Source organism: Haliotis asinina, chromosome 2 (genome assembly GCF_037392515.1).
Source record: "Haliotis asinina isolate JCU_RB_2024 chromosome 2, JCU_Hal_asi_v2, whole genome shotgun sequence".
Lineage (NCBI taxonomy): Eukaryota > Metazoa > Mollusca > Gastropoda > Lepetellida > Haliotidae > Haliotis > Haliotis asinina.
Window position 1 is genome coordinate 74,515,325 of NC_090281.1, and position 20,190 is coordinate 74,535,514.

The 20,190-nt window shown below is 40.8% G+C and overlaps 1 protein-coding gene across 1 annotated transcript; it reads right to left on the reverse strand.

The window, feature by feature from the left end:
- Positions 1 to 190: 190 nt before the first annotated feature.
- LOC137274315 (progesterone-induced-blocking factor 1-like) lies at positions 191 to 20,190 on the reverse strand. Its single transcript, XM_067807455.1, has 15 exons — positions 19,501 to 20,190; positions 18,794 to 18,913; positions 18,141 to 18,274; positions 16,677 to 16,785; positions 15,473 to 15,654; positions 14,890 to 15,015; positions 14,550 to 14,648; positions 14,148 to 14,313; positions 6,760 to 6,910; positions 6,557 to 6,647; positions 6,075 to 6,177; positions 5,281 to 5,411; positions 3,507 to 3,591; positions 3,097 to 3,258; positions 191 to 2,606 (listed from the first exon to the last, which is right to left on the reverse strand). The coding sequence occupies exons 1-15, from the start codon at positions 20,050 to 20,052 to the stop codon at positions 2,505 to 2,507; spliced, it is 2,313 nt and encodes a 770-aa protein (XP_067663556.1). The 5' UTR covers positions 20,053 to 20,190; the 3' UTR covers positions 191 to 2,504.

Below are 20,190 nucleotides of genomic sequence, written 5' to 3' on the forward strand. Positions count from 1 at the left end.
CACCTCCCGATGGTCAAAGTCTGCAGTACATCAATGAGGCTTCAAAAAACTACCTCATCCTCCATATTCATCTGACCTGGAGTTCAATGTTTTAACCCCACACATTGAACTTAGAATGGCACATGTATTTCTTGATACAAAAATCTGAAACAGGAAATTCCATACACTGCAACTGACAATAAACAAGGAATTCATGACTATACATTTTATTTTACAATAAAGTTGATCAATGTCTGTAGAGAAGTAAATAAATAATATACAATATATGCATATGAATGTAAAATTCAGTAAGCATTGATTAATATGATATCACAACCAATCTGTCAGTGCTAATTAGTAAGTATCTTGACCCTTTAAGTAACTCATCTTTATGTATCATAATGGACCAACAGCTCATATTATTTTCAGTGTTTCTATTTCCAAAAGCACCAATCTGCATATAATATGGGAACATAAAATATATTATGGTACTTGAGAAAAATAGGTTTCTATCATTTAAAGTTACTTTAGTTCAATTATGTCCCACAATTTTCTTTTGTTTTCAATAAAAAAATTGTAAGAATAATCCATTTAGTCATCAGTTCTTTTTGTGTGAACAATTAATCTTGCTGTTATATTTTGTTGTTCTGTCTACATAACTATTAAAATCTTAATATTTTAGGCATTTAAACATTTGCAATTAATTGCAATTATAATTTCGCCACAAATGACATTTCCATCAGAGAAACATAGGTAAAAGATGAGAACCAAGATACCAAGCAATAATTCATCTAAGGTTATATGTACATCATAAAACAAATGGACCTGTTGAAAGTGGTACAGTGGAAGCTGTCAAAATGAGCATCTGTCTGATCCCGCAAGTTGTCATCACAAGCATAAAATCTCAAGGCCATTTGTGGCTTGTGCATTACCATCAGCTCTGCAATCCGGTACATTGTATAAACTGGATTATTTCCTTAGTCTTAATGAGTGCTGGTTTAGACAGCTTCCACTGTATATGCATTCTCTTCCCACAGAGGTTATATGTCATATCTTCCTACAAACCTCTTTTCTAATATGCCCATATTTCACGGTTCTCAAAAAGTCCCCTAGCAGCAAAAAATGGCAGCAAATTTATCTCCCTTATTTCCTGCCCAATCAGAACACGTTACATCGACTTAGATTCAACTTGACAAATGCAAGCAATGTGGAGAAAAAATATGACATGACCGAGTTTTGTCTAGCAGAAACATTTGAGTATCGGGCTCAGGAAGAGGTTCTAGTTTTCACGATGCATCTGGAAATTACCAAGATCTTGCAATCACTTTTGAAACTAGGTCGCTGATTGCACTGCGAAATGTGATTACCTCCAATCACAAGTCTTGAACACTCACTCCATGAAAGGGTCGTGTTAGAACAGAGGTTACATAGGAAGATGTGGCAAGTGGGAAGAGAATGGTGTATATGCATTATCTTCAAAACCAACAAATAAATATACTGGACAAAATAAGTTGGGAATATTGGTATTTTCATGACTGATATTTTATCAGTATGTCAATGAATCAATACATCATTATTCATAATTTCAAAATTTACAAATATCCCTAGCTATTTTTATCCAGTATATATTTTTGAATAAGATCAAACAGAATCAGTTGGATTTTGTAATTTTTAATTGGACCTTGCAATCGATAGAGTCAGGAAAAATACTTCTTTTGGCTTGCCACTGAAAAATATCATACTGTCCTGTACAGGACTCTCATTCCATATCTCCAGGTTTTGCAGATTGTGAAGTCCACACTAAACCATCCTTGTAGTTCTCATGTTCTCAGATTATGTGCCCTTGATTTCCATAAACAAGTTAATACAATACTCAGTCTAATCTAACAATCTGATAACAAGTTGCAAATCTGCCTCCAGTTTGGGTTGACAATATTTAAAAGATGGCCTGTCCCATAGATTATTATTAAATTTGAAAGAAATTCAACTGACAGAAACACTGATGTCTAAATGCCCAATAGTGGGTGGAGGTAGCCCAGTGGTGAAGTATCCACTTGTGCTAAAGACCTGAATTCAATTCCTCACATGGGTACAATGTGTGATGCCCATATCTGTGATATTGCTTGAATATTGCTAAAAGCAGTGTAAAACCAAAGTCGTTCACTCAGTTTATGTCCAAATTTGCTACTATATGTTCCCTGTTCGTATACCCATCACCATAGTCTTGACAACTGATTGGCGGTAAAATGTTAATCAAAGTCAAGGTAATCAGAGATCACAAGAAACCTGAGGAACAAGTCCTGGGGTTAGTATATGTTTATTGAGTTGCCCTTTAGATATGATGACATCTGTTTTCCTGTGTTACTAGAACTCAATATGTAACTATGACATACCTATACTGACATATGGTTAATACACCTAGAGATATGGGAAAGACATATTCTGCATTGTACAACTAGAGTTCATGAGTCCTACACAAAGATGAGAAGACAAGTGGACGGATGGTTGAATTATGGATCATCTCCTCATGAGCTGGAGATACCATACACTTTGGACAACTTTGTGTTGCCCCTTCCAGCATTCTTCTTTTTTAGCTTCCCTGCCCAGCTTGGTTCACCCTGCATCGTCTGAAACAGGAGAATGGGCTTATGAACACATATTAAACAAACCTTGATGCCGGTCATCAATTTTGGCACCACACCTTAATGGATGGTATCAACATTGTCATCTTGTGCATAGTTTGGCATTACCAACTTAAATAGTCATGTGACCATGGTAAGATAAGATGGAGCAACGTGTGGTAAGACATGCACATTTGATTAATGTACATTTTAGAATGTGTCATAAAAAATCTCCCCTTGAATTTTTCAAGTCATATTTAATATTAACACTGAACTTTGAGGCATCTAAATATCATCTATATCATCTATATCCCATAGGTGTGTTTTGGCGGGATTACAAGGGAGGTAACTCCAGGGTGAGTGTTTACTTAAAATTCAGGGATTCAGTTTTCCATGTAACCATTCAAAAGAGAGGAGCGATAAGCATATAGCATAGGTTAGGATAGGGCAAAATTGCAACTCACTAGACACCATGTATATAACACAATGACCTTACCAATGAAATTGACCCAGGTCGGTCAATATTGGGGTCATCTGTCATGTCAAAACTGTTATAGGACATGGATTTTGGTTTGACAGGCTCTCTTGAGTGTTGCTTCTTGTCACCATGACGACGTGTCGATAGATTCATGACAACTTGTTTCATCACAGCCATTTCCTTTGATGAAAAATGTTAACATTACATACGGTGAATGTGTGACTTGTGAGTGCTTAATGCTACTCGGAACAGTAATTTAAGGCATATCAGTGTGTCAGCTTGATGTGATGGAAAGTCTTCACAATTCCGTGTGTCTTAATTTTTAGCACAAACTTAAGTTACATTGTGTCAGAACTGCCTCAAACCAGTTACTTGATGATAGATTCAAGCTATAAGCTAGACTGAGTAACTCGGGTATCTGTGCTTACCTCCTTCTGATTGAGTAACCGCTCCAAGTCCAGGGACATCTGGTTCTTGGTGCGAACCATTTCGGCCCGCTCACGTTCTGTTTTCCTGGAATGAACAAGCACATACATAACTAGAGCAGATTATCGATCATATCCAACTTATTTAAAGGTCATTTTCAGCAAGTGGTCTATCTAAATCTGAGTGAGTAACTTGAGCGAACGCCACATCATGTTGTTGAAACGCTTCCCCGTGAATCAAATCGCTACCACGCAGAGGATGGGATAACGCTCTCAAACGATTCCCTTTTTCCGACTCACTCAAACACTCTGGGATGTCACGATCTTGTGTAGATGAACAAAGCACATTTGAAGCGGTAAAGGAATGCTGATCCATCTGCTGAATCGATGAGTGATGCGGAATCGTAACAACCGACATCGGGCAGGAAACGACTGGTGGTTGAGAACTACCATGCGTGGTGGTGACGAAACTATGCTAGCGTCCTTTAAACTCCCCGGAGTCGATGGATGAAATAACTGCCTGAGATCCTCACAAAGATAAGAATCTGATGCCTCCTGTAAAAAGTCTTCATCTGCTGACTTAGATGCAGAACGCCGTGCCACCAACTCAGGGCGGTCGTTTTTTGCCTTCTTAGGCACTGAAGGATCATCTTCTGACGTCCTCCTCCCACCGGTAAAGATCAAATTTATCAACATCTAATCCCATACACAAACTACATCCAGATAACCTCTCACACAAGCCAATACAGTCGACACAAGAACTGTGCGGATCTGCTGACAAAAGTTGCAGCTACATTCACCACAACACTTGTGTTTTTTAGAATTTTTCTTCTCTTTAGAAACACCCATTGTCAATCACTAAATCAAGCTATCAATTCTCTCGCAAAACAACACGTCCAGCCTGTGGAGCGACAAGTAGAGGACGTCACGTGATCGGCTGCATGTACAGGTTGATTGACAGGTGTCTATTGCAGGGGCAGAGGTCGGGTGGTCAGAGGCCAAGAAGATTTTATTCAATTTAACTGACAGCACGTTTTCACACTGGGTCGAAGAGAGGAAGAGAGATGCATAACGTGAGATAGGATAAGTTTAAAAATTTTAGTTCTACGACACATTCAGCAATACAGTTAAGTCTTGTTAATTTGACATCGTCCCTTGCACAGAAAATCGTCGGATTAGTTAATGGAACCGGAACATGGAACTGGAACATTTGATCGTTGGATTAATGAGACTAATTTATGCTTATTCAATTTGTTACCAACAAAAGCATCAGATAAAGTCGAATGTCGGATAAATGGGGGTCAGATTAACAAGACTTGATTGTATTCCAGTTATATGGCAACCGTAAATCAGGAGCAGACAATTCAGTGCATCGATCTACACAGTTGGGGTACGATGACATGTGTCAACAAAATATCCTGTTACTTGCCTCTTTCAACTAGCATGTGTTACTGAAGATCAATTCTAACCTGGATCTTCACAGGTCTTTAGATCAGAAGGATTTAGTAGAAAACAACCACTACCTCCATGATTTCACCACTTGCTTTGACTAACTGACACCACTTTGGCTGGGAGGATTGACCTGACATTCCAAACAATCTCTATGTTACAGGGTAGACAAACTAGTGGTTGATGTCAAGAGCATGTCCAAGCCAGTCTCTTAATGATGACAATGCGTGTAACCAAATCATTTAGTATAGTAGGTAATCAACAAAATAGGGAGCAAGGGGCCAGTAATTGACACAGACCCTGAAAGGATTAATATGACAAGTCTCACCTGAGGTCCTCCTCTAGCCTAGCTGTGTGATCTTTCAGCTTCTTTATCTGATCATCGCGGACTCGTATACTGTCTATAAGATAGTTGTATGGCTGCTGGGACTGGTCTAGGAGAGTGTTGGCATTCCTCACCTGAAGGAGGCAACAGAATAATGTCAAACAGTTTGCTTAAAAATGAATTAGAACTGACACATGTAAGGACATGCAAGTTACAAAACGAACAAATACAGGTCAAGGCAACACTTTCAACCCCATACATTTATTCATTATGGCAAATAAATGCTCCAATAAAATATGTTAAGGTGATGAGAAGCAGATATGTGACGGACATGGACAAAGTCCCTGAACCTGAGAATTTAACTTGCTTGTACCCTGCCTTTAGCAGTATTCTCTCCATATCTAAGCAGCTAACAATGGACATAACACTCTTTACCCATAAATTGATCACAAGCTTGTTTTTTGACAAGCCAGTCAGTCAAGAGGATAGCAAATTGTACAAGATTGTTTGTTGTTTATTGCTGTACTCTGTGATATTCCAGCAACTCTTATATGACAATAGTCTGTAAATAATTAAGTCTGGATCAAACAATCCAATGATCAACAGCATGAGCATCAATGGATCTATGCTGGGACAAGATGACATGTGTCAACCAAGTCAATGAACCTGACAACTCAATACTGTTAGTCGCCTCTTATAGCATGCATGGTTTGGTGAAGACTTACTCTAATCTGTATTATTACAAGCATGTACAAGGTTGTATATGTTTAAAACATCCACAGAACAGTATTACAGACCTCCTCAGCCAACTGGGAAGTTTTCTGTTTCTCCCTCTCTATCTCGTGTCGTAATGATGTGTTGGCCTTCTCCAGTTGCAGCGTTCGACGAGCAAGGTGGACACTGGTCAAACAAACACTACAGAATTGGAATCCTTTCACATAGATCACAGCCCCAGGTTATAATAGTTGCCATGGAAAAGAGTCACAATGTTTTAATATTTAGACTGATATTGTTGAAGTAAGCATAGGAGTGAGCCAGTGAGTTCACTTTTATGCTGCACTCAATAACATTCCAGTGTAAGGTAATTAATATCTGTAATTAATCAAATCTGGACTTGACAATCAAGTGATCAGCAGTATGAGCATCAGTTTGCAGTTGGGATACGTCAACCAAGTCAGCAAGTCTGACCACCCAATCCTGTTACGACAAGCATGGGTTGCTGAAAATCAGTTGTAATCCGGATCTTCACGAGTCAGTAAGTATGAGAGAAACAGCCTACCTCTGCTGCAGCCTTCTCTTGGATGTACTGGGAACATTAGCTCCATATCCATAGGAGAACAATACACGCTCTGCATCCTCTTCATTATCAACTGGAATATATCAAAGAACAGCTGATTATGTCAATGCTTTAGTTGTGTGATGAGTGTTGGGAGAATCAAGAATTAGCTGGATAAGCTGAGTGTACATAATCTTTTGACTCACCCTCAGCAGCTTGCATGACAACATCGTCCAGTTCCTTCTCCATCCTCTCGTAAGTCTCTAGCTTCATGGCTCTCTCAGACATGCCAGTCTCCAACTCTGACACTCGCTTCTCCATTGTCATCTCTAGGGTGTGGTACTCCTTGATCAAAACCTGCACAAAACGTAAACTTCTAACATGCTTCGGTTAAAAAACAAAGGCACCGACAGTACTAGGCGTCACTATGCCATTCTAGTCTGCCCCTCGTAATCAAACACTTTTGCATTGCGTCACACTGCTTTGGCGTCACTGTGCCATTCTAGTCTGCCCCTCATAATCAAACACTTTTGCATTGCGTGACAATGCTTTGGCATCACTAAGCCATTCTAGTCTGCCCCTCGTAATCAAACACTTTTGCATTGCGTGACAATGCTTTGGCATCACTAAGCCATTCTAGTCTGCCTTCTCGTAATCAAACACTTTTCCATTATGTCTTAATAACACTTACATCAGAGTGCATGTCAGTAAACTACACTGTTGCATATCGTTTCTTGGTCTGCAGTTGCATCATTCAGCTAACGTCACTGGTGGAAATATTACGTTCATGTTTTCCGGCACATAAAACGTCTCATAGTTAGACTCACAATTTTCCAGCAACATGGTAACGTTCACAATGTTTACGTTCCCACAATGCAATCGTGGAAAGTCGCTTGACTAGACAGCTTCATCTGCATGTACAGATGTAAACTTATGTTGTTAGTAGAAATGCAACGTTCATATTGCCCCTAATGGTTTAATAACAGATGTAATTAAAATAATTTGGAGAGGATATTTAACCCAAACATAAACCGTCATCTAACTGTTTATCATCTCTTTTGTCTGGTAATGTTCATCTTACCATAGGGCGACAGACACGTCAAAGGAACAATGCACCAGTTAGCACCTGTGCAAGGATTCTTAATTTAGGTCACCGACACCGCTGTTTGTTTTCTACCTTAGATTAATCGAAATTATCCTTAGAAAGTATTAAATATGGCACCTTAGAAAAACGTAAAGTTCCCTCCACCCCATTGCGTTTTGTAATAAAGTATAGTTTTGCCCTGAACTATTATATAACAACCTGCATAATACATACAATTAGCGTTTGTTGTTAAAAAAGCAATAACAAACAAATCTGTTCAGTACAAACAAGTGTTTGCGTGCTTGATTGTTAAACACAACATTTAGTAATAATCCAGCAATATGACTGTAGCCTGAAAATAACCAAATCTGGCCGAGACAGTCCAATGAGTGATATTGTGAACTGCAATTGACATCTTTGGCATTTAGTGACGCAATCTCCTCAAAACAGCAGCAAAGGGTGGTGGGGATCAGTTCCATGTCTGAATCCAGGGAACAAACCAGTGGCTGATCTATGTAACATCACATTACCCTGACAAGGATTCACCCTAGTCCGACCACCAAATCCATGTCGTTTAAGATACCATTTGTAGTCAATCGTAGTTAACCTCTGCATAATGTAACTCTTGAACACACCTTCAAAATCAGCTAAGTTACATACCCTATCTATTACAAGGTCCGTAAGTCAAATACTCTTCACAGCTGTCTAATTCTAGGCAGGAAAACCTGCCTTACATGTAGAGATATATAGCAATGATGTGGGCTTATTCCTGTAAATATTCCTCACTCATGGAAGCACACAGCTGTTATATGACTTGATATGAAACAGGCTCATTTTCGGAACAAAATTATTTTCTAACATTCACGTCACATCACATTAGCTTACTTAAAATTTACAAAGTGCAGTCCTTTGCTTTATCTTTTGACAGCCACTACAGTTAAAAACAGCATCAGCTACTGCACAAAACCTCTATGAATCATCTTGGATATAGATATCGTCTGTCAGAAAGTTCCTTGGATTTTGGATATTTTAACTATAAATTGTATATTTATATATTTATCCTATCTCACGTTATGCATCTCTTCGACCCAGTGTGAAAACGTGAACCTTCTTGACCATCCAACCTCTGCCCCTGCAATAGATGCCTGTCAATCACCCTGTACGCACAGCCGATCACGTGACGTCCTCTACTTGTCATTCTCTTCTTGGAGCTTCAAGTAATCTGTGATGCGGGGAAGGAAGGGTGGGCATCCATCGCGTGAGATAGGATAAGTATATATATATACAATTTACAATTAAAATTTCCAAATTTGTTAACTTATCCTATCTCATGTTATGCATTATCCAACAGTTGGTTGGTGGGTCGCAGATTACCCTCTGACACACTGCACAGGTGAGGATGCATACCATAAGGAGGCCAAGAGTAGCACAAACTCCCGATATGCTACTCCGTACTTGTGATGGGTTGCTTAGGAAACCCCTTGGCTTACACTGCACAAAACTCTTGGGAGTGGGCACTCCCGAGTAAATGTGGTTTCAGCCTCAACTTTTGTTAAGCAAAAGGACGCAGTTTGGCATGGAATTAATGCTGCCGCCCCACGATTTATAAGGAGACCCCAATGTCCCTGCTTCGAAATTACCCCTCCTTGGTGATGAAAGGAGGAGTAGCCCGGATGTTCAACTAGTTTAACGTTTGGTACTGATCTCCCTACTTACCAAGGTGAGAAAGGACCTAGGAGCGAACGCTTTCAAAGATCGTTAGGTAATCGGAATTTGATGCTTCACTGACGTGATTCCTCAATGAATAGACGTCAATAAGCGGAGTGTCAGTCATCTCTGCATGTGCACAAGACTGCCCGCACAGTCTATCCAGCCATGGGTATGATAGTACACCACACCGAAGTTCCCTAGGTGAGAATGATCTAGCCCATTGAACAAAGTACAGAAGATATGGATAACATTGATATCGTTTATTCTGTACATAGCAAGTCAAGGAAGTCAAGGTTGTATGCGATACTTCTGCTTTGGAAGCCATCGAAAGCAGGATGAAGAGCCTCTTAAGTAGTCTGCGCCGGTCCTTAGCCTTAGAGGCGGCTAAGTATATCCTCAATGCCCGAACTGGGCACAAGGATAAATCTTCAGTGTCTTCTGGACCCATGATAGATGACAGTGGAGGGATACTGAAGGTACGATCCGGCTGTCCCAGTAACTGGTTCTTGGCAAGGAAATCCCACCTTAAGACTAGGAACACTCTAGCATGTCAACACCTTTCAAAGCATACCCACGTAACATCCAACGCATCTAACTCGGAAATACGCGCAGCTGTAGCCAAGGCCAGAAGGAAGAAGGTCTTCAAAGTGACATGCTCAAAATCTTTCCCAGTCAATGGTTCATATTCATTCGATGTAAGATGAGCCAAGACAACGGACAAATCCCAAGTCAGGGCTCGAAACTTCCGTGATTGATCCGCCAATTTATACGATCTCAACAGAGACTGGAGCTCAGGGACAGTAGACAAATTTACTCCCGACACCGCTGCAATAACTGCGGCTAAGTAGGTAGATAACATAGCACCCTTCAACTTCCTAGTAGACCATAGGTATTGAAGATACTCTGCAACCATTTGTGGCGATGCTGTCGAGGGAGACATAATGCCCATCCCGCTGCAATACCACTCGAAATTCTTCCACTTGTAGCTGTAGTGATGGCAGTAGCGACATGTTTAGAATAACCCTTGGCCATTAATGACCGATGCAAATGCGCCAATCGTGCAGATGGAGCGTTAGTGGAGACTAGTGTAGTTGATCGGACCGAACGGGAAGTGGCACTGGATCTGGATCGGTCAGCTCTCGAAGATCAACGAACCAACTCCTTGTCGGCCAAAAGGGCACAACCAAAAGCAGTGTCAAACATAACTTGAAAAGTACACGTGGAAGAACGACTGCTGGCGGAAATGCGTAAGCGTTGAAACTGCCCCACAGAATTGCAAGGGCATCTAGTCCCCAGGCTAACAGATCCGGAATCGGAGACGTAAACAGCGGCAGTTGATGATTGAATCTGGTGGCCAACAGGTCTATAGTCGTCGTCTCCATCAGCGGGAGGCAAACAGCCCTGAAAACCTCTGGATGCAGCTTTGGACGTGACAGAGAGTCCGCGATGACATTTTTTACCCCTGGAATGTGATTGGCTTGAACCGCTATGCTTTGTGAGTCTATCAGGTTGAAAAACTCTTGAGTCCACCTCAGAAGATGGGTCAACCCCATCGATCCCATCCGATTGATGTACCAAACAACCCGCTGCATTGTCCGACCTTATCATGAGAGGCAAACCTCTCACTTGTTCTCGCCAATGAGTGATCGCCAATATTCCTACCCTGAGTTCCAAGTCATTGATGTGGCATGTGCGATCTGTGGGAGACCACTGCCCTGCCATTTGCTGATTGAGAAAGTGAGCTCCCTACCCATGTAGTGACGAATCCACATACAGGTGGTGAAACGGCACCAATGGCACGAAACAAACTCCGCCGCAAACGTTTGATTCTTGCATCCACCGTAGTATATAAGAATGGGTAACATGATCAATACGGACAGGCCGCCCTTCCTGATATGAGGAGCAAGAAACATTTGCAAGGGTCAAAGCTGAAGTTGACCCCTGAGTGTGACAGCCTGAGCATACGACAGTAACCCCAAAAGCTCCTGCCATTGCCGAAGCGTCTCGGTCTGAGACAAGGCAAGGGGAATCAGACGTAACATCTTGTTAAATCTCTCCTTCGGCACAAAAAGTTTGCTGGCCTGAGTGTCGAATACCGCCCCAATGAACAGCAGACAGTGTGTAGGGATAGGTCCCGACTTCTTTAGATTTACCAACCAGCAATGAAGCCGCATTGCAAATTCCATGTGAAGTAGCAGAATGCCAGTGTCATTCCGAGCCTGGATGCAATTGTCTATGTAAGCCTCAAACACAATCCTCCTGTGATGCAGAAATTTGGTGATCAGCCTCGTGATCCGTGTGAATAGCCATGGGCCCAAAGAAATTCCACACAGGAGCACAAGCCATTGGGAGTGAATGCGCTAGAAAATCGCAGGATCTTCCGATGTGTCAGGCAAATCAGGATGTGCAAGTAGGTGTCCTGTCCAAGTACGAAACGAATTGTGCAATCAACTCCAAAATGCAGTTGAACTGTTCCTGTATCAAACCCATCGCTGCCCTGATATAAGCTTGTTGGTGCGTAGAAGTATGTTGCAGTGCCATGGCTACTCCCTCAGAAGTCATGAGTACCATGTTCAAGGGTGCCAAAATCTTCCTAATCGTCCCATCCAATTGACACAGCTCTCGGTCTTCTACCATAAGGGAGAATAGGACCTCTGCTTCAAGCCCAGAAGTGAAATATCATCATAAACTGGTAGGGATGTGATCAATTACAAGAACCCATGGACATGTGCCGCAGACAGGTTGCAACCAGGCGAGGTAAAACCATCCTTAATCTTCTTCAAATTGGTGAATGCTGTATCCAACGAAGTAACCAACTGAGAAATGCATGGCCTAGGAGGGAATGTAATCGAACCAAAATCGCCAGACTTCATGATAAAAGTAGACAATATACTACTCTGTAATTGTAGTCAAAATGCATCAAAACTTCCATCAGAACTCAAAGAACCATCTGACAACGGAGACGGTGTAGCCGATCGCCGAAGTCTAGCCAGCTCATGAGATGCTGTAGTCTGTGACGTCCTGACGCTGAAGCAACTCGCAATACAAGATCATCAAAGTCCATGGGCTGTGACTTAATTGCTTCCGATCTTGGAACCCATGAAACTGGTAAACTATGTGCAGCAGTCAAATGTGGTACACCACACATTGCTCCCCTAACACCTCAATACTCAATCGAACAGGTAGCTGAAGGCACTCTCACTGAAGTAAGCACATGTGGAACTGACATAGAAACAAGAGGTGCACTCCCACACCCCACACACCCGAAACTGCTTCCACTCAACCCAGCATGTTGAATCACTACCCTGTGAATCGGCATGGAACTGAAACCACTCTGAGTTATCGAAGTGGTGATTCCACTCGGTACACCCGTAAACAAAGTACTATTTGCCATCGGTAAATTGAAACACACTGATGCATTGGAACGAATCGGTTGGGGAATCACTGGAGTACGTGCTGGTGAATAAACGATGCCCTAGAACAGGTTGTCGATTCACCCACCGGAGGTAAGGTGAACGCTGTCACATTGCGAATCGCCGCATTGATTCCAAGAGGTTGAGCGAACACTACATCATGTTGTTGAAACGCTTCCCCATGAATCGAATCGCTACCACGCAGAGGATGGGACATCGCTCTCAAATGATTCCCTTTGTCCGACTCACTCAAACATTCTGGGATGTTACGATCTCGTGTAGACGATCGAAGCACATTTGAAGCGGTAAAAGAATGCCAATCCATCTTCTGAATGGACGAGTGATCCGGAATCGTAACAATCGACATGGTGGTTGAGAAAGCACTACCATGAGTGGTGGTGACGAAACTACACTTGTGTCCCTTAAACTCCCCGAAGTCAATGGATACAATGACTGCCTGAGATCCTCACTAAGATAAGAATCCGATGCCTCCTGTAAAAAGTCTTCATCTGCTGACCTAGATGCAGAACGCTGTGCTTAGGGCAGTCTTTTTTTCACCTTCTTAGGCGCTGAAGAACCATCTTCTGCCCTGCGCCTATCTCTATCTGATGTCCTCCGCTTATTCACCCGCCGGTACAGATTAAATTCATCGTCATCCAATCCCATACACAAACTACATCTAGATGACCTCACACGACTCATACAGTCGACACAAGAATTGTGCAGATCTGCTGACAAAAAGTTGCAGTTACATTCACCACAACGCTTGCGTTCTTTAGAAGTATTCTTCTCTTTAGAAACACTCATCATCAATCACTAAATCAAGCTATCAATTCCCTCGCAAAACAACACGTCCAGCCTGTGGAGCGACAAGAAAGAGAATGACAAGTAGAGGACATTATGTGATTGGTTGTGCGTACAGGATGATTGACAGGTGTCTCTTTCAGGGGCAGAGGTTGGGTGGTCAGAGGCCAAGAAGATTTGATTCAATTTAACTGACAGCACGTTTCTACAGTGAGTCAAAGAGAGGAAGAGAGATGCATAATGTGAGATAGGATAAGTTTACAAATTAGTGGTATAAACATATTTACTTTCTGAAACCCGGGTTGGTAAACAAGCATTTTCATGCTTATAAAAATACCGCCCCAACAACATAACAATTTCAAGATCATGACAGATACAAATAAATGAGAATAATAGGCAACTCATACACTCCTGGATAAATAAAGTGTTACAAGTAAGTAAAACAAAGATGCAATTAACAGTACAATTTGGTGATAAGTGCTGCAATGACAGCAGGTAAACAAACACACACTTCTAGCATGGTAGATTTTGCAGCAATAATTCCTTGGATTTAGTCACATCATCCGCAAAAGGAATGTCTCACCTCTGCTTTTTTCTGCAGTTTTTCCACCTCCATCTCACTCTGACGCAGATTCTTCAGAGTCTCCTCATGGACCATCTGTGTCCGCTCGGCCTCAAATGTTTTCAACTTCAACTCATTCTGAAGATCACTAACACGGGTGTCACCACATGTTTGCATCTTTCGGTACCTGTTTCACATCAGAACATTGTCAGTGAAAAGTTATGAGGCATCAGCTGCACTAGTTACATGATCAGTCCTTTCCTGGGATAACCGTTTGTGAACGATCATGTCCACCTAGAATTTCACAATATTTCAGATCTATATTTCACGGTTAAATGCATACATGGTTAAAACTAAGTAATTACTTTCCAAATTTAAAGGCATCATTGCATTTCAGGTCTCACATGTAAGTAAACTACTCACTCATTAAGCAGTTGTTCATATTTAGTATTCATCTCCCTCTCTCCAGCCTGACACTTCTCTCGCTCTGATATTGCCATGTCACGAGCCTCTCGAAGGTTCCTTCAAAATAATTCAAAATAACCAAGGTTTAAATGATACAAAATGTTCTCACCATAGACCCTTCACAATCACATTTGGTGGAATCAGAGAAAATGTCACTTCAGCAGTGAGGGTGACCTAAAATTTAACATCAATGTGGGAAATTGCGATTTGTCTCTTTAAGCATTAACTCTTATACCTATATTCCTAAAGTCACACACATCAGCTACTAAGATATAATGAAGACATATTTGTGACGAACCTGTTTTCACGCTCGTACATCTCTTTGGTGGAAGTTCGAAGACGATCAATCTCAGCATTGGTCCGCACACGGATCTGCTCCAACTCATCTCTCAACTTTGCCTCGTACTCAGACTTGTACTGGTCTCTGTCACACAAACAAGACCAGGTGTCACAGCTATCTTATATATTAATGATTAATTTGCACAATGTTTGCATGAAATTTTCCACACACTGTGTTCTTTATGCCTCACAGTAATATTGCAGTTATATAACACAATGAAAGTTTGTTTTTCCAATGTTAGTTCAAACTGAATGACTGGATTCATTCTTGTCATGCTCCTCTTTCATGAAAGGCAAAAATCCAAAAATCACATAAGGCACTTATCTGATTTGAAACCTTAAAAGTAACATTACAAAAGCATCTGCTACTTTATTTAAAATGTGCATAACAACTGCAGTTATTTCAAACAAACCTAGAGGTTCCACTGAGTTTGATGTAACTGTAGATTATAGTATTTTGCAAGGGAGACCTCAAGACGGAGCTCATAGGTCTGTTCCACTAATAATTTGAAACAACTTTTCTCCAGATGATCTGTGCTTACCTTGAGGCTACATATTTCTCATACATCTCCTCCCTAGCTCGTTTGGCATCCTCTAACTGCCTGCCAATTTGTTGTATCTTTTCCTCAGAGAAGGAACTCTTGTTGGAGACTTCGGACAGTTGGCGTGTGAGGTAGTCCTTATCTTGCTTAATCAAGGCCAGGGACTGCTTGCTGGTGGACAGCTAGGAAGAACATGATACTACACATTATACTTTGGAAAGCCAACAACCATGGGTATGCTGATGATAAACCAAAGATCAACACTGGGATGGTATCAACTGCCCTGACTATATGGCCTCGTCCACTGTGCCCCCCCCCAATTAAAACTGAAAGTGACCCCCTAGTATATGGAGTGGATTCCAAGTTAGAGAGGGAAGGATAAGTGAGCTTTATAGGAATTCTTGTATGTTCACTAGGATTCAAGCTGCCAGATTTCAGGAGCAGTACTCCCAAGATTTAGAGTTCTCCAGTTACATGTTGGCAGTCCTTGCTTTTGTCCCTCAGGCTGAAGTGAAGTGACATTTACGAACTTTCTGAAAAATGTGTTCCAAGTCAATCTAAAGATTTATATGCTGTATCTTATTCTATAGTGCTATAAATATTAATGTATGAAGAAATTTAAAACTATTACTTATGATGGGGGTTAGTTGTCCATGGGGCAACTACCCTACAGGGCAATTGTCCATCTGGCACAATGGGTGGGGGCTGACAGTCACGGGGCAGTTAGCCTAGATCCCATTGGGAGGCCTTCAATGATTTTGTCAGATTGTCATTGGATAACGGTATACAACCCTTCATAGTTAATAGTGGCGTCCCATACCCATCAGACAAACTGACCCAGCAGGGTCAGATGAAAGCAACCAACAAACCTGCATCAAAAGCACCTGTTTTCAGCCATTAAAATCACTTCCAAAACACAAACATAGCATAAAATAGCAAGACAATCATGTCAGTCATCAGGATATTGACACCAATAATAATATTTTACTGTTGCTATGCCTATTATGAGTGAATGATTACAGAGGCAATATTCCAGTAATACCACGGCTGGGAACGCCAGCAAAGGGCTATACACATTGTCCCCTTGTGAGGAATTAAACCTTGGTCTTCAGCATGACAAGCAGATGCCTTAACCACTAGGCTACCATCACCGCTGATGATATAAAAATATTTCTTCTGCTGAAGATCAGTGGTAGTCACAGACCTCTCTGCTGAGATCATCCCGTTCCTTCTGCAGATTAGAGTGAGCTGCTTCCAACACTGAAAGCTGTCGATGTACATCCAGACTGTCATGCTCCAAATTATCTCTCTCACTGGAAGTAAAAACATTCAAATGAGAAAATATTAACCATTCTAAGATGGTTCGGTAAATGATCAAAGGCACTGACAATACTTTATCAGACGATAATGTGCACTTTTTGCATTACGTCACACTGTGTTGACGTCGCTGTGCCATTCCAGTCTGCCCTCTCGTAATCGAATGTCACAATGTAACCAACGTCACGATGGAGATGTCAGTTGCTACTGCCTCATACAGCCTCCCACAGAAAACTGCTTCGTCGCATCCTGTTTCTTGGATCACACAGCTAACATCACTGGTGGAAACATTATGTTTATGTTTTCCGAAGGATAAAATGCCTCATAGTTCAACTCAAAACTTTACAGAGACACGGTTATGTTTGCAATGTCTACATTCCCACAATGCAAACGTGGAATGTCACATGACTAGTCAGCTACAGCTGAATGTACTGATCTAAACTTTTGTTGGTTGTAGAAATGAGACGGTCATTTTGCCTTGTATGGTTTAACCCGAACATAAACCTTAACCAAACTGTTCATCATTTGTTTTTCTAGTAACGTTTGTCTTAACTTAGGGGGCTGACAAAAGAACACTGCGTCAGTTTGCCCTGTGCGAGGATTCTGAATTTAGGTCACAGACACCGTTGTTTGTTTTCTGCCACAGATTAATCGAAATTAGGCTTAGAAATGATTAAATATGGCATCTTAGAAAAGAAATACAGTTTGTTCTACCACCATGTGTAGTGTAATAAAGCACACTTCCGCCCTGAACTATTACATCGTTAAAGCACTTGGACGCAAGCATCCTCGTGCTTTAACTATAATAGTTCAGGGCAAAAGTGTGCTTTATTAGTAATATTACACTATACATGGTGGTAGAATGAACTGTATTTCCTAATTATTATGATCATAGCTCACCTGTATGTTCATCAATGGTTAAAAAAACCCTCAGGCCTGTACACACAATTTTAAAATGTTTAGGCCAGCATGGTTAAAGAACCATAGTCGGTGTATCCAAGACAACGTAATGTTAAACTGAAGCATATCAGAGGTCAGAGGTGAAGACTAAACCGAAACAGTAGAAATCTCCCTTATGACTCTTAACTCCTCAAAAAGTAATATACAGGCAACACTGACACGATCTGATTCAGTATTCACATATATTACTCTGCTAACATTACTCAACCATAAAGTCCACTGACTGAAATAATGAGCAATAATCTATGTCACAATGGTATGTTGACATACCTTAAACCAAATGACCAAGTCTGGCCATCAAACCCTTTGAGTCGCCTCTTATGTAGGCTCCTGTCCAATATTAATCAAGAACCCCTAGGCTGCTCAAATTGCTTTAAACATGACATCTTACCTTTTTATTCTGTCATAGTTTTCAACTCTATAATTGTCGTGTTTAACTTTATCTTTCACATCTGCATAGCTGATAGCCATTTTTTGGAACTCAACACGAAGTTCGCCATGGCCTTGTCTTTCTTCGTCCAGTTCCTGCAAACACAATGAAGTTTATTCATCATAATATAGACGAAATTACTGGATTCTCTATCAAAAGAGTTCATGAGATACATGATAGACATCCTGGTAATTTCTTCATGTAATTGCTCTTACCATATTATTTTGTACAAAAACAATCAAGGTATGATGAATTTATTTCATACAATGTACCAAATAGCATGGCTGAATGCCATGGTTGAATACTATCAAAGAATGGAATACATGATCATCGGGGTCTTCGGAGTGACATGCTAATGCCTTAACCTGTAGGCTATCTCACCGCCCACTATACGACTATAACCACAATGATGTACATAGAAATATTCCAGCGTAATCTTCAGTGATATTTGACTACATTTTGCAAGACAACTAGTTAACACATACATGGTTAAACTACAAGAAAATATTACTTTTCCTTTTTTCTTGGGAATAACATACTCAAGGTATATTATAAACAAATTATGTGGTCTCTACATTGGATTTCCATGCATCATAATAAAAAAGCAAACCTACCTTCTGCAACTGAAGAATCTCCTTAGCTGATGCCTGTGTCTCTTCCTCCAGGGTTTGCTTGCTCATACGTAACTGGTCAACTTCAGTCTGTAGCGGTTTAACTGCTTCAAACAGACGCATCTGGAGAAAAACATTCACAAATGAAACAAAAATTTCACTGAAGATGTCTCTTGGAAGAGGGTAAAGGAATGAGGATTCAAAAAGCACTGCAAGATGCAACGTCATGATAAAGAATCTCAACTTTCTGTCATTCTAACTATCTTTGGCAAAATTTAGCCATGTCTTCTTGTGCATAAAGAGTAGCATTGAAACTGGTGCATCAGGCATTATCAAACAACTATACAATACTTGATATTTGATTAGGGATGTAACAAATACACTATGCAATATGTATCATGAATAAGGGTAATGAATCTGAAACAAGAAATACATTACTTGACAGGGTTTGACAATGATGACTTTGTTGATGTATCAAGAAAGTGTCAAAACATAATGTTTCAGGTGACTTGGCCATAGTGGCCTTGCAAAGCCAACCTACTGCATTGCTTGTGTTAATTCCATTTTGCTTTGATAAATAACAATTTCCTGTGAAAATCACTCCTTTCAACAAAATAATGAATAGCCATACTAACGACCATAATAATGGATTTAATGCATGGATAGAGAGTTCTGTATGGTATATGAAAAAATATGAGAATGGTACTTACAGCGACATAATCTCTCAGGGACAGATCTTCCTCTGTCAGTGTTTTCAGATGAAAATATTTCTCTTCAGACAGTGACAAGTCTTTCAGTGTTCGCCGCACATCACCAGCCTTTTCATGAAGTCTTTCATTGGTACCTTCCAGTTGTTGCTGTCGCCGTCGTACTGCCTCAAGTTCTTGCTTGACAAGATCCTGGCGCCTCTTCGATTCTGTTTCCTGTATTTGCAGCTGAGATTCTAGTCTTGCCGTCAGAATTTGCTTTTGGTGAAGAGCATCGTTTAGTTTCTCTTCCAATTCCTCAACTCGTGATAAACTTTCGGCTTTCATGTTTTCTATTGTCAGATTTTTCTGTGACAATTCTATTTTCATCACTTGCATGTCGTGTAGAAGCTGTTTTCTTTCAATCAACTGTTTCGTGACGTGTCTTTTCTTCGTTAACCCCTCCCCATCGCTATGATCTGGGGACATTGTCAAATCAGTGGGAACTGACGTTTCATAGCTTATGTCCTCAGATTCGAACTCCTCAAAAGTTTTAGACAGATCTCGGGCTGCCATATTGCTGTATGGAGTATGCTCACGCCCACTTGGAATCAATGTGTGTCTCGATTTTATCAACAAAAACGCTTAGTTAAGTTTTGAAAACTGAGCCATTTTGTAGCGTACATCCGGGCGACTCGGGAGTTAGGAGCTCTT